Source organism: Tarenaya hassleriana, unplaced genomic scaffold (genome assembly GCF_000463585.1).
Source record: "Tarenaya hassleriana unplaced genomic scaffold, ASM46358v1 Cleome30, whole genome shotgun sequence".
Lineage (NCBI taxonomy): Eukaryota > Viridiplantae > Streptophyta > Magnoliopsida > Brassicales > Cleomaceae > Tarenaya > Tarenaya hassleriana.
The window spans coordinates 15,834-30,909 of NW_010966178.1; the positions used below are offsets into that span (position 1 = coordinate 15,834).

Sequence of the window (15,076 nt, forward strand, 5' to 3'; positions counted from 1 at the left end):
CTCTTCCTCTGGCGAAATTCAGTCAGTTTCTCATGTCTGCTTCTATTTTGCCACTCCTTGTTTTGGAAGAATCCCGGTCCTGGTAACTCTCCAGCGGCATATCGACCGATGAATGCCGTTAAAATCCCGGTTATGTTTACTGTTTTCGTTACCTTGTATGTTCAGGAAGGCATTTCATCTTACAAATGGCTACATTGAACGATATCGGGATTGCGGCAGCGATCAACATTCTCAGCGCATTCGCCTTCTTTATAGCGTTTGCCATTCTGAGGATTCAGCCTGTGAATGACAGAGTCTATTTCCCTAAATGGTATCTGAAAGGCTTGAGGAGTAGTCCCCATAGGACAGGTGCCTTTGTAAGCAAGTTTGTCAATCTGGACTTTCGATCATATGTCAGATTCCTCAACTGGATGCCCGAGGCACTGAGAATGCCGGAACCTGAACTCATCGATCACGCAGGATTGGATTCCGTCGTTTATTTGAGGATTTACTTACTCGGGTATGGTTAAAAAAACCTTCTTTTTTTTTCCAACTTGGGCTTTGAATATCCCGGTTTTGTGTTTAGCTCTAGCTTCTCGGTTTTGTGTGGTTTTGAATCTTGTAGTGAACTAAAGACTGTATAATCTAGTTGTAATTAGCCATGATTCTGTTAACGAACTAAGATTATCAGCTTTGATTAAGTATATCTTAATACTTCAAGACGATATCTTAAGTGGGGATTACATAGTTCCTTCATATGTCTGGTCCGAAAGTGCAGGATTAAGATCTTCTTCCCAATAGCATTACTTGCTTTCACAGTGATGGTGCCGGTGAACTGGACGAACCACACGTTGGATCAGCTGAAGCATTTAAATTTGACGTACAGCGATATAGATAAGCTCTCTATATCGAATATTCCAACCGGTTCTTCCAGGTAGAAATGGACTCTGCAAATTTGTTGTGATTTTGCGGTTCCGACATGTAAAACATGTCAAGATTTTGCCTTTTTTACACTCTTCCGCAGATTTTGGACGCATTTGGTTATGGCTTATGCCTTTACCTTCTGGACATGCTTTGTCCTGAACCGGGAATACAAGAATATCGCCTCCATGAGGCTTCAGTTTCTTGCATCCGAGCAAAGGCGGCCTGACCAGTTCACTGTAATGAAACCTTCTGAATCAAAAAACCATGTGGTCTTGTCTGAAAAACATTTCTCATCGTAAGAAGATTTTTCTTTTTTTCGGTGTAGGTTCTGGTAAGGAACATTCCTCCCGATCCCGACGAATCAATCAGTGAACTTGTTGAGCATTTCTTCAAGGTCAACCATCCTGATCACTACCTCAGTTATCAGGTTTGTTTTCTGTTTTGGTTTATCTTACTTTGTATTTATGTTTTATGTTCATCTGAGGCTGTCTACTTTGAAACATTTATGAGAGAATGATCCATTACCGATATGAATAGGTTGTCTGTAATGCAAACAAACTCTCGGAGTTGGTCGATGAGAGGAAGAAGATGCAGAATTGGCTCGATTACTATCAAAACAAACACACGAGAAATCCGTCTAAAAGGCCATTTGTAAAGGTAATCTTTGGAAGCTGGAAACCACAAAGCTTTCTCATCAGAAATCTTCCACCTTCCCCTTCCTAAAGACCGTTTCTTTTTTCGTTTCCCCGAGCAGATGGGATTTCTCGGGTGTTGGGGTGAATCCGTTGATGCCATTGAGTACTACACTTCTAAAATCGAGGGTATAATGAGAAGAGTAAGCATCAGATCCTGAATACATTCTCGTGTTGCAAGACGCCTTTTTTGTTTTCACGGATCAAACTGAGTTTCAATGTTTTCAGATATCGGAGGAGAAGGAAAAGATAATGAGCAGCCCGAAATCCGTTGTTCCGGCAGCTTTCGTATCGTTCAAGAGCCGTTGGGGAGCTGTTGTCTGCGCTCAAACTCAACAGTCGAGAAATCCGACAGTGTGGCTGACAGAGTGGGCCCCGGAGCCTCGTGACATCTACTGGAACAACCTTGCTTTGCCATATGTCCAACTCACGATACGAAGGCTCGTTATAGCTGTCGCCTTCTTCTTCCTCACTTTCTTCTTCGTGATTCCTATTGCGTTTGTCCAGTCCCTCGCCAATATCGAAGGCATCGAAAAGGCTGTGCCTTTCCTAAAACCCATTATAGAAATGTAAGTTTCTGAGTATGTGAACCTGGTACAGTCCCGTTATGGCAGTCGTTCTATTGATTGTTTATCTGATCACAGGCTGTGTTTGTGTTAATATTGATAGGAAAGTGATAAAGTCATTCATCCAAGGTTTCCTTCCCGGGATCGCACTGAAGATATTTCTCATTTTCCTCCCAAGTATATTGATGCTGATGTCCAAATTTGAAGGCTTTATCAGCCTATCAACCTTAGAACGAAGATCCGCAACTAGATACTACATTTTCCAGTTCGTGAACGTGTTTCTGGGAAGTATAATCACCGGAACTGCGTTTCAACAGCTGAACAGCTTCCTTAACCAGTCCGCAAATGAGTATGTTCCTTATCCATGTCTGTCTCTGTTCGATTGTCTTGTCTCTACAAGATGTGTTATATCCTTTTCGTTTTACTCTGTACAGTATCCCGAAGACCATTGGAGTCTCAATCCCGATGAAAGCAACCTTCTTTATAACGTATATAATGGTGGATGGATGGGCCGGTGTGGCTGGAGAGATACTGAGGTTGAAGCCGCTGATAATCTATCATCTGAAGAATTTCTTCCTCGTGAAAACAGAGAAAGATCGGGAAGAGGCAATGGATCCCGGAACCATAGGATTCAACACGGGCGAACCCCAAATTCAACTCTACTTCCTTCTTGGCCTCGTATATGCAGTTGTCAGCCCCATCCTTCTCCCCTTTATCCTCGTTTTCTTCAGCCTAGCTTATGTAGTTTACCGCCATCAGGTAAAACGACCCGAGATCAGAGATCTTTCTCTCGCGAAACCCGCAAACTTTTTCACTTATCGTGCTAATGGGAACGCTCGGTTTCAGGTTATAAACGTGTACAACCAAGAGTACGAGAGTGCAGGAGCGTTCTGGCCTGATGTTCACGGGCGTATCATAGCTGCATTAGTCGTCTCTCAGCTGCTATTGATGGGATTGCTGAGTACGAAACAAGCTGCTCAATCAACTCCGTTGCTCATCACGCTTCCCGTGCTTACGATATGGTTCCACGTTTTCTGCAGAGGACGATATGAACCGGCCTTTGTCAAATACCCATTACAGGTGAGCAACTAAATCTCCTGTAACTTGAAGAAAATAGGATATGTACTTCATGTTTTTGAGCCATTCTGGAGAAGAAATGCATACCGGTTTCGTCTGTAACTAAACCTCATGAAAGAAAGCAGGTTTTGATTCATACCGGTTTCTTCTGCAAATATGTGCAGGAAGCGATGATCAAGGACACGTTAGAGAAAACCCGGGAGCCGAATCTAAACCTGAAGGCGTTCCTAGGAAATGCGTATGCTCATCCAGTGTTCAAGGCTGCGGAAAACGAAAGGGAAGAGACAGGACTGGAAGAGACAAGACCAGAGAGAACACCTGAGTTAGTCCCCACCAAACGTGGTTCAAGGATGAACACTCCATTGCCCAGCAAACACAGTGGCTCTGTCTCTCTCTCGCCTTAGATGTCCCCTCTCTGAAACCAAACACTTAGTTTAGTCTCTAGTGTTTCGATGAACAACAACACGCGTTCTTTGATTGTTTTGAACTTGGTGCAATGAACTTTGGTCTTTTGCTCAACAGGCTGAAGAGAAAAATGTATAGATGAACTATTAACATAGCTCAAGGGGGGAATAAGACCTATTCTCCGTCCAAAAAATTTCATCTTTCTATCTTTAATTGTGTATTTATTCTCTAATTTTATGTATATTTATCGTTAAAAATTAAAACTTTATCATCCTTTTGTCTTTTTGGGAAAACCCTTTTTCTGTTGTATTGTATTATGGGATGCAGAGAGAGAAAAAAGACCCGTTTAAACAAAGATAATGAATTTAATTTGAAAAAATGGTGAAATTTTGGTATTATCATTGATTTTAATTAAAAAGGTGAAATTGTTCCTTGTAATTCACGATATTGTTCTTCCTTCCAACGATCGAAGCAATCGAGATCTGTATCTGAGGCTGAGCCAACTGATCTTCTGCTGGATCTGTTCTGTCCCCGACATTGTTCCCAACTGCTTTGTGATTGTCCGAAGGCGAAAGTCGGAAACTTTAAGAGTCGAGAGAGCGGCGGTGGACGCGAGAGGCGGAGACAGGGCGGGGTACGGATATCCGGCGCCGTATGACCTTCTTCCGTACAATCTCCCTCTCCTCTCCGCTTTTTTTGCCTTCGCTCTCGCTCAGTTCCTCAAGGTCTTCACCACCTGGTCCGTACAATCATAGCCTCCTTTTCTAATTCATTCGATTCGATGCGCATTTCCATGTTCGATGGCTCCTCTCATCTGGGTTTGAAACGAATTCCAAAAGGGGGGTTTGAAAGTTGTAATTTCTCTTTGAATTCGCGGTGAAATCTGATAGATTTTATGATCCGATTTGACCCATTAGTTCTGTTTGGCTCTCATTTGGGTTGAATTGATAAGCTTTGATCTGGCTTTGTCTTTCCACCAGCTATCTGTTTGGTTGATGAGAAAGAACCTTTGCTGGATAAACTCATAGATTATCTGTTCATTGATGTTTCTGCAAGTACAGATCTGTTGCATTTGAAAAAAAAAAAGATGGAGCAGGAGGATCGGCATTCTGGCACTGTCACTGCCTTAGCAGTTGCCATAGGCCTTGAAGATGGAGCAGGAGGTACTGGCATTTGCAATAGGATCTGTCTTAGCCTGTGTTGTACGTACCTCCCATCTCTTACATCTTGTTCTTGTCATGCTGTTGACAAATCTGTGTTTCTTGATTAATATATATATATATATATATATATATGCATACATATTTTCAAGTTCTCTCAATTCATGGCTTTAGTAATGGTCCCAAGATTCCTGTTCTGTGGTTCGGAATACTTTGCCATCGCCGGTCGAAATATCAAGGCTGCTGATGGTTAACAGGTCTGTGATATGGAATTCTTACCGTTGGAGAATCTGGGTATAGAAATCTTGGATTCTTGATATCGAAACGTGTTTCGTGCTGGTTTTTGGTGTCGAATTATTGATGCCTTGGGACGGCGACAACTTTTTTTTCCCTATGAAAAGCCTTGTTGGTGGTTAAGGATTGTTTTGTCTGGGCAGTGGACAGTTGGCGTATGATGTTACATTGGTGAAAGGCATCACATCGTCTTTGGATTCTCACGAGAAAAAACGGATCGAAGTGGGAAATCTTGGACTTGTGAGTGTGAGAACAAAGCTGTCAATTTTTAGGGTTCTTGTCTTAAATTGGACCACACTGGATTGGTTATATATATAAGGAATTTCACCATCTTTTACATAAAAAATGGATTTTTTTTTTGTTTGGTATGGATTAATATAATTGGTGAAATAATAGCATGGAAGTGCGGAGACTTCTATCTCAAGGATATGTTTTTTTTATTAAGTTTGATTCATTGAGTTTTTGGTCCAACTACATCCACTCTAAATCGGAACGCCGCCTTAATACAATTAATTTGTATCCTTACTCTCCAACCCGTTGTTCGAATCCGGGACCTCCGGCACCTCTAGGACAGGTGGCACCCCAACCACACTCGGCCATGGCTTCTTAGGTTGTCTTTAAGGGTGTGTTTGAATGGTGAAATGCGTTTGGGTTACAGGTTGCTGCAGGTTCAGTTTTAGGATGCTTAGTGGCGTATCTGACGAGGAACACGAGTTACCATACTCAAGATTCTTTCAGAACACATACATACATATATATATATGTGTATATATATCTCCAGAATCTAGCTTTGGCATCTGAGATTGGATCTGAAACATCGTGTTGAGATCCGAGTTTGGATGCTGAAGGCGCTGGAGGATTGAATTTTCAGGAATTCTCATTTCTTATTTCTGTATTATATATATATATATGTGTGTGTGTGTGTGTGTATTCATTGAATAGATTTACTTAGAAATTTGTATACGTCAAAGTTATAGTGCAAATTCTTTTTGAAGGGATCATAACTTCATCCAAATATGCAACAATGGCGCACGACGACGATAATAATAATAATAATAATAACAATAACAATAATAATAACAATAATAATAATAATAATAATAATAATAATAATAATAATAATAATAATAATAATAATAATAATAATAATAATTGGTCGAGAAAGTGAGGTGTGAATGCTGTAAATAATCATTTTGTAAAAGTGAAAATTTGACCAATTTGTGTTTTTCTCCAGAGAAAGGTCACCCACTTTGTATTTGATTTGAAAGACAAAAAGAAGAAAAAAAAAAACAAATGGACTGTCAATTTTTTTGGTACACAACAAACATATCAATTTAACTGCTTTAAAAAAAAAAGATATTTTTCTATGCATACGTACAATACTTCGATGCGACATGCATATAGTTTGAATGTTAAAAAATTATCTATATAAAAAATATATATATATATATATATATATTTATGAAGATTAACACGAAATTCGATGGAATGAAAACCGGTGACAGTAACACGAAATAGTCCAGAAATTAAAATAGATAAATAAAATGGGTCGTAAAACTAACTATGCAACGTTAATGGAGATTCCTTTTTTCCTTTCAAGGCATGGCAGATAGCAGAAATATCGCATGGACCGTGACGAAAGCATGTGAACAATAAAAGCATTTGGAGAGCAAGAACACCAGTCCCACACGACAACGTCAATCGTCCTGACGTTACACTTCTGTCACATTTAACAGCCCTTCTTCCCCAAAGTCCATTACCCTCGTTTCCCTGAATCCCAAAACTCCACAGAGAGAGAGAGAGAGAGAGGGAGACGTTTAATCTCGTCAAGAAACATGATTCTAAGAACCATGGCATCCACTTTGCCACCGCCGCCATCTCCGAAGACAAAACCACAGTCGTCTTCTCCGCCGCCGTCGCAGCTTCCCCTCCGTACCATCCCGGGTTCCTACGGGTTACCGTTGCTGGGACCGTTATCCGACCGGCTAGACTACTTCTGGTTCCAGGGTCCGGAGACGTTTTTCCGCACGAGGATCGAAAAGTACAAGAGTACGGTGTTCCGTACGAACATCCCTCCGGCGTTCCCGTTCTTGGGGAACGTAAACCCTAATATCATCGCCGTTCTCGACGTCAAATCTTTCAGCCATCTCTTCGACATGGATATCGTCGAAAAGAAAGATGTTCTCATCGGAGATTTCAGGCCGAGCTTGAGTTTCACCGGAGGTGTTCGTGTCGGAGTTTATCTTGACCCTACCGACCCCAAGCATGGCCAGGTCCGTACGTCCTTTTTATATTCCGACAGGGTTTTCGTAATTTCTGTCATTACAAAAGAATGTATATATTTTTCTTTTATATATATATATATATATATATATATATATATATATATCAACATAGAGTAAATCTTGTATGCTTTGAACTAACCGGTGATGTAAGTAATTTAGTCGAAACCCTAAATATTTGAGGTGAGCAGTCCAAACCCTAAATGATATTCAGTTAGATTTCGGTTTAAGATCTGGTTAGTATTAAGTGGAAAATTTTCTCATTTTTTTCAAAGGGTTTATTTTTGGTTCGAACTTGGATTTCGGATCCAATTTATTTGGTTTTAGGAGAAAAAAAAATATTATGGGAGAACTTAAAATATAATAATGGATATGATTCAGTTTCAGTTTGATTTTTCTCGATTCCGATTTATATGGTTAAGTTTCATTTGTTTGGACAGAAGTTAGATATTATGAGTTATACGACATGTCATGTTTTTAATTTATCCGTTGATTTTTCATCACTCGCATCTGAAAACTACCGTTTTGAATTTTTCTCTATCAAGTGCGTGCAGACGAATATACACGTGGAATTACTGTTCAAATTTTTTTGTTCACGTGAGATAAAATGGTCCATATATTGGCCTCTAATCTTAAATTTAAGTGCTGGCATTTAATTTTGGTGTAGTGAACCGGTCGGTTATCACATATGGCCACCGGTTTAGCAAAACCGAGTTCTTATTACGACGCCATTTTCTTGTAAATAGGTGAAGAGCTTCACCATGGATATACTGAAACGAAGCTCCGAGGTATGGGTTCGAGAACTTCTCACTAACCTCGACACTTTCTGGGGAACAGTCGAGTCCGACATCTCCCAAAACGGCGCCGCATCGTACACCTTCCCGCTCCAACGCAGCTTCTTCAACTTCCTGGTCGCCGCCCTCGCCGGCGTCAGGCCCGCCGACGTATCTCCGGAGATCTCCGCCGACGGATACACCTCATTAAACAAGTGGCTCGCTCTCCAGATCATTCCCACCGTCAAGATAGGAATCCTCCAGCCTCTCGAAGAGATCTTCCTCCACTCTTGGGCTTACCCTTTTCTATTCGTCGCCGGAGATTACAAAAAGCTCCATGATTTCATCGAAAATCACGCCGGAGAAGTTATCCGGCGAGGTCAGGAGGATTTCGGGCTGACCCGCGAGGAGACCATCCACAATCTCCTCTTCGTCCTCGGTTTCAACGCCTACGGGGGCTTTTCCGTCTTTTTACCCTCTCTCATCGGAAGAATCGCGGGCGATGAGTCCGGCTTGCAGGAGAGGATAAGAACCGAGGTCCGGCGAGTCTGTGGGTCCCAGTCGGATTTGAATTTCAGGTCGGTCAACGAGATGGATCTGGTCAAATCTGTGGTTTACGAAACGCTACGCATGAGCCCGCCGGTTCCGCTGCAATTCGCACGTGCGAGAAAGGATTTCCGGTTAAGCTCGAACGATTCGGTTTACGAGGTGAAGAAAGGGGAGCTTCTCTGCGGTTACCAGCTACTGGTGATGAGGGACAAGACCGTGTTCGACGAACCAGAGAAATTTAAACCGGACCGGTTCACCGGTCAGACCGGGTCCGAGTTGCTGAATTACCTCTACTGGTCCAACGGACCGCAAACCGGAACACCGAGCGAGTCGAACAAGCAGTGCGCGGCCAAGGATTACGTGACGCTCACGGCATCTTTGTTGGTCGCCGATTTGTTTCTCCGGTACGATAAGATCGCCGGGAACTCCGGCCAAATCACAGCCGTTGAAAAGGCCAAGTGATACGATCCAACGGCGTATATAAATCTTCAGAGGTTTATGTCATTATATAGTTTTATTTTAGTACAAGATACATAAGTTACGGTATATGAACTTTCGGAAACGATTTAATAAATTCCGAGTATCAATTTGTTGCATATGTTTTTTTTTCCTTTTCACATCTCCCTGATCGGATTTTGTCTAATTTTATTTCTAATAATAACAATTAGTATCTTCAATATTTCATCTAATATTATTTTCCTTCATATCTGCTTTCCAAGTTAGGTTTATTTTCCGGTACGGTATGATCATCAGCAATTCCGGTTTTGTCATTTCCAAAGGATTTCGTCTGGCCATTGGTTCATCGGTTCAATACGGTTCTCTCTAATATTTGGATATCCAAAACTCGGATATTCAAATCTCCAAATGAGATCGGATAATTCGAACAAAAATATTTTCGAAAAGATGAAATTGAGATTGACAGAAAAAAAATTTCAGATGCTCAATTCGAAATGTATTCGTTTTTTAATTTTTAATTTATATTTAATAAAATCATTCTACCTTTTCGTATTACAACAACAATCTATTTCATCTCAAATTGGAAACTCAAATTAAAAAAAAAATGTATAATTCAAATTACATAACTATTCTAGTCTACACACTTTGATTCAAAATGCCTAATTACCAAAAAACAACAATAATAATAATAATATCAATAATAATGATAAGTTAATCTCGGTGCTAGAAATTGCATTTATTTCAAATATTGCTTGAACACACGGATTTAAAAAAATATATTTTGGATGAATATATAGAGTATTTTACTCAAATGATCTACTTGGGTCGCATGAATTTCACGGATACACCACCAAAAAAAAGTGAAATACACAATTTTTCATTGAAAAAGTCTGAAAAATCATTTCTCTCACATCTTTTATAATATTTATTGCGATTAACATATAACTAATATACAATTAAAATAAAAAATATTTATGATCGTACGACATATGAAAATGCAAAAAAAAAAGTAGTTATTTTTTAAATTTGACAGATGAATTTTTTGTCATTTTATTTAGAATCAATTATAAACTGTATTTAAAATTATTTATGATATGGCAATGACAATTTTTTCGAATGAATAAATTCCATGGAATCATGGAATCATTAAGTAATATAGTTTTTTAAAGAGAATTTAATACGTTATATTTTTAATGGTATATCCGTCAAATTCATGGATATAGCTTACCACAGGTGGTCCGATATCTGAGTAAAATGACCGTATATATATATGGTTTAAGACGGCAGAGCCTCCTTGTTCAAGATATGGGTGCCTATGACTACCATATCTACTTTGAGTATTGATCATGAATCTATATCTTCCATCAGTTTCGCTGTATCTTCTCCCCATTAACCCAATCCCTAGATACCCAATTCGTCGATACCCAGCTCCGATTTCTCGGCCGAATTTCGCAAACCCTAGGCCGCTCAGTCTTCCCACGAAGAGGGTTCTCCGAGCGAGAGCTTCCGTTGATGGAAATGGAGAAACCGGGAATTGGGTGAACCGGCTGCCGACCAAGGGACTCAACGCCGAGAACATCTTCCGATTGATTTCGAGCGCTACCGGAAGTCCCATTGGGCAGTTCATCTCTTCCCCCGTCACGTTCCTCCATTCTGTGGACCCCAGGATCAAACTGGTAACTTGAATCTGGTGGCTTTGTTGATTCTTCCCCGATACTGTTTATGGGTTCGTTGAATTTTGTGAAAGGAGTCTCCTTTTTTAATTTTGTTCAGAAACGAAACGATCGATGAGAAGTTTGGTATATGGCTTTGTCTTTAGATTGTCAAGTCTGTTGGGTTAGTGTTAATGGTGAAACCAAGATGCCAGATACTGTTCGGTTTCTTTTGAGTTTCTCAGATATGCAAAGATGTTTTTTTTTAGATATTGAAAGCGTGTTCCCGTTCTTACCGCCGGCTGATTCTGGTTCTGTGCAGGTATGGCTTTTGACTCTAGTTGTTCTTCCAGCAAGAGCACACATATTCGTGCGCTTGGGACTTGTTATATGTACAGCGCTTTTGTCCATAACCATTCTCCCCAAACAAGTTTGGATGGTTAGTTCTTTCACTCTCTATCGAGACCCCCACCAGTTTATGAGCAACTGAGATAGTTTTCTGGGATTCCTCTGTTGGGTTTTGCTTCTGATGATCAGAATGTCTTGAAAACGGATGCAAGGATTTAACTTCTGCAATGGCTAGGATTACTAGTTTCTGTCACATGTTCTCTCTTTCTGCCTGAGTTTCTTAACTTCATCATGTAGGATCAACTGGGGAGAGTGTCACTGCTTTCAGGGATCCTTTTCATAACACTGGGACTGGGTGCGGATAGTGTGCCCCCAATGCTTCAATCAAGAACCCCGCCAGCCGCAATCACAAGCTTGCCCGACCTTCCCATGTCGTTGAGTGGTTACTCATACTTGTTGTTCAAGCTTGGACCTTTGCAATTCACAAGGAAAGGCTTGAATGTTGCCAGCACAGCTGCTTGCTTAACCTTTATCGTAAGTCGGGTTTTCTACTTTCCTACTTCTCCCATCCCGAAACCCTTGGGAGCTGTACGGACAGGAACTTCTGTTCTTACTGGAACTGAATGTTTTGTCTCAGATCTTCCAAAGTGCTAGCATTTGTCTTGCGACCACAACACCCGAGCAACTCGCTCTAGCTTTGCGTTGGTTTCTATTCCCATTGACATATATTGGTGTTCCGGTGGGTGAAATGATTCTAACGCTCTTGCTCTCATTGAGATTCATTAGCTTGGTTTTCGACGAGGTCAGGTTCTTTTTATCTTATTTTCATTCTGGTTTCGCTTCACATTACAAAGATCAATTATTAGCTGAAATTATGTTGTATAAACCGTATATTGAAGGTACGTAGTGTCGCACTTGGAGTTGTATCCCGGAGGATAAACTGGCAGCAGTTGACAGTTTTGGAGACACTCGATAGTAAGAATCTAAGTTTCTCTTCAGTTTTCTGCAACTGTCTCTTGTCTTTTTTTTCCTATCCGTACATGATTTATCTAGATGATGTTTGTTAACCCCTGTGGCTGTTTTTTTTCTCTTGTAGTTTTTGCTTCTTTCATTCGCCGCATCTTCACAAATATTTTCCGCCATGCTGAGCAAATATCACAGGTTTGATCTTTCGTTTCGTCTAGGGAAAATGACTATGGTAAACCATGTTAAGGCTTGGAAAGGGCGTCGGATTGCGATCTTGTCTTGATAGTTGATACCCGGGATTTTACCCGGTTTTTGTTTATCAAAGCATGGATCTTGTTGTAGGGAAGATGATGCAATTGTTTGATTTTGTTTTCTTGGAAACATAGGCAATGATTGTGAGAGGCTTCAGAGGGGACTGCAATGCTCACCAGCTGTATTTCTTCTCGGGTTCATCGGTTAAGACAGCGGATTTTGCGTCTGTTTTCTGTTTGATCGGTGTAATCGTAACTGCGGTCTGGTCTGATTGCTTCCTCGTCTGATTGATAGATGTTTGATGGATTTTCCCCATCGGTTTGGATGCAAAACTCATTCCATTGTGACTTCTTATGGGCGGAGAGACAGTTTTTTTTTTTTGGTAATTTCTGCAGAATCCATGCAAAGAAAGGGAGAAAGTGACGAACTGGACAATGTTTTAGAGACAGAAGCATTGTTTTTTTTTTGTATACAAATGGCTGAGAAGTATGGTTATTTTATAATATATATATATATACACACACACTCCGGTTAACGAGGATAATATCTTTTTCATTTTTTTTTTTTATTTTGTCCCCCAAAGGATTTTTTTATTTTATATGAAAGGTATAATATCACGGAATATTAGCATATTAGATAATATTTAGTTTAGGGTTTTGTAATTTTCAGACGATTGGATCTAAGCCCGTACTTGGATATCGACAGGCTGGTGTAATTTGGATGTCAATTGACTAAATACAAAAGGAATTAATATAAAATTTTATACAAGAAATAGGATCTAAGATTACAGACAAAAATATAGGCATTATCTGTTATTTGATTAAAGTTTGGGGGCTCTTTATGCAATTTTCACTTGGACAAGATCTTCCTTATAACTTCCGCAGACAAATGGGAACTGACTTGGCATTGATCTCTTTCCCACCAAAAAAAAAAACCCTTAGACTTGACCAAGGAAGAACGTGTTCAGAAATCTGCAGAGCCATGGAGAAACCGTACGGATACGCGAGCGTGAGCACCGGCGCCGGCGGGAAGGATGTAGACCTAGAGATGGGCGGCGGAGAGGCGACGCTTTACCCTGGCCTCAGCGACGGCGAGAATCAGCTCCGGTGGGGCTTCATCCGCAAGGTCTACGGTATTCTCTCCGGTCAGCTCCTCCTTACCACCGTCATCTCCGCCTCCGTCGTCCTCAACCCTTCCGTCACTGATCTCCTCACCGGCTCGTCTGGCATCCTCCTCTTCCTCTGCATCGTCCCCTTTGTCCGTACGTGATTTCTCTTCTAGGGCTCTGATCCATGGCTTTTGGATTCGCATGTTTCGATTGTTGGTTTTTTTAGGAGTAATAGATCTTTTATGGATTTCAGAATTTAGGGTTTGATTGAGGATTTGCAGGATCTGTTCATTTGTGCTGTAATTCGATGAAATGTGAATCTCTGTCTCTGATTGGAATTCCCTTATTCTTTTCAAGTAACCTTAACAAGAATTTGCAGTTAATGCCATTGTCAAATCTTCGAGCTAATCCATGCAGTGATATGGCCATTGCACATCTACCACCAGAAGCATCCTCTCAACCTTATCCTCCTCGGTCTCTTCACTGTTTCATTGAGTTTCACTGTCGGAGTGACCTGTGCCAACACAGATGGTTCGTGTCTTTTCCCTTCACCGATATCCTCGTTTTCGTTATTTGCCATCTGTTGTGAATTCCTGCCATAACCTTCCTTGAATCGAAGGCTGACTTTTTGTTGATGATTCTGTTTGTCTATCATGTGTATCAGGAAGAATTGTGCTTGAAGCATTGATATTGACACTGACGGTGGTCGCCTCTCTGACCGCTTACACATTCTGGGCGGCTAAGAAGGGAAAAGACTTCAGCTTTCTCGGACCCATTTTGTTCACTAGCCTCATCATCCTCATCGTAACTGGGTTTATCCAGGTCTGTCTTAGAATCCCTTCTCGTCAATAAAGCAAGCCCCTTTCACGATACCCGCATTCAGACACATGAAAACCCTGTCATTTCTTATCGTTTTTTCAGATGTTCTTCCCTCTCGGCCCAAGCTCTGTGGCCATATACGGCGGAATCAGTGCTCTGATCTTCTGCGGCTATATAGTGTACGATACTGACAACCTCATCAAACGCTTCACGTATGATGAGTACATTCTGGCATCCGTCGCTCTCTATTTGGACATCCTCAACCTCTTCCTCTCCATCTTGCGGGTTTTGAGGCAGGCCAACAACTGAAGTGCACAGCCTCTGTTTGGTTGTCGGGTAATAACTGGAATCTCCACCTCCGAGTCATCGGTTTGTGAATACCAATAATATCATTTCCATGTGTGAATCTGATTTTTCCGGTTTTCAAATTTACGACTTAGCTTCAACTGAGTTGAATGAATGATAGATACCCTTATCGTGAAAGATCAATTTGTGCATTCGACATCTATTTGCCAAAATTATCATATACCTAATGCTTTATGCTTGTCACAGAAATATGGTTGTCTGTGCTGAGTCATGTTATATGTAGTTCCATATTCGAACAGAATTCCTAAATGCATTGCACAGCCAAATAGTTAACCGGCGATAACCGGAGTTGGTTTTGTTAACCGGTGGCACCTTACATAACACAGCATATAGCTTTTGGAGAGGTAGGTCGATAGATACATGAGAAATCAGTATATTCACTCGTTAGTGTGGGGCCCACACGTTCAT

General features: G+C 40.8%; 4 protein-coding genes across 4 annotated transcripts in view; all 4 read left to right on the plus strand.

Moving 5' to 3' along the window:
- The window catches only part of LOC104820220 (CSC1-like protein At3g21620), a 5,072-nt gene extending 1,216 nt beyond the window's left edge, over positions 1-3,856 (plus strand). Inside the window, exons 2-12 of the mRNA XM_010550587.2 lie at positions 166-499; positions 758-913; positions 1,004-1,139; positions 1,229-1,330; positions 1,441-1,560; positions 1,658-1,738; positions 1,824-2,164; positions 2,265-2,510; positions 2,596-2,920; positions 3,008-3,241; positions 3,403-3,856. Of these exons, the coding sequence (XP_010548889.1) occupies positions 186-499; positions 758-913; positions 1,004-1,139; positions 1,229-1,330; positions 1,441-1,560; positions 1,658-1,738; positions 1,824-2,164; positions 2,265-2,510; positions 2,596-2,920; positions 3,008-3,241; positions 3,403-3,642 (2,295 nt within the window). The 5' untranslated portion in view covers positions 166-185 and the 3' untranslated portion in view covers positions 3,643-3,856. The remainder of the gene's footprint in view (positions 1-165; positions 500-757; positions 914-1,003; positions 1,140-1,228; positions 1,331-1,440; positions 1,561-1,657; positions 1,739-1,823; positions 2,165-2,264; positions 2,511-2,595; positions 2,921-3,007; positions 3,242-3,402) is intronic.
- Positions 3,857-6,751: 2,895 nt separating this feature from the next.
- LOC104820221 (linolenate hydroperoxide lyase, chloroplastic) lies at positions 6,752-9,308 on the plus strand. Its single transcript, XM_010550588.2, has 2 exons — positions 6,752-7,370; positions 8,126-9,308. The coding sequence occupies exons 1-2, from the start codon at positions 6,933-6,935 to the stop codon at positions 9,161-9,163; spliced, it is 1,476 nt and encodes a 491-aa protein (XP_010548890.1). The 5' UTR covers positions 6,752-6,932; the 3' UTR covers positions 9,164-9,308.
- Positions 9,309-10,442: 1,134 nt separating this feature from the next.
- Positions 10,443-12,880, plus strand: LOC104820222 (protein ABCI12, chloroplastic). Its single transcript, XM_010550589.2, has 7 exons — positions 10,443-10,833; positions 11,132-11,248; positions 11,455-11,691; positions 11,795-11,959; positions 12,057-12,132; positions 12,254-12,318; positions 12,510-12,880. The coding sequence occupies exons 1-7, from the start codon at positions 10,504-10,506 to the stop codon at positions 12,660-12,662; spliced, it is 1,143 nt and encodes a 380-aa protein (XP_010548891.1). The 5' UTR covers positions 10,443-10,503; the 3' UTR covers positions 12,663-12,880.
- A 391-nt stretch (positions 12,881-13,271) lies between these two features.
- LOC104820223 (BI1-like protein) lies at positions 13,272-14,840 on the plus strand. Its single transcript, XM_010550590.2, has 4 exons — positions 13,272-13,636; positions 13,901-14,014; positions 14,148-14,305; positions 14,405-14,840. The coding sequence occupies exons 1-4, from the start codon at positions 13,357-13,359 to the stop codon at positions 14,609-14,611; spliced, it is 759 nt and encodes a 252-aa protein (XP_010548892.1). The 5' UTR covers positions 13,272-13,356; the 3' UTR covers positions 14,612-14,840.
- The last annotated feature ends 236 nt before the right edge of the window (positions 14,841-15,076 follow it).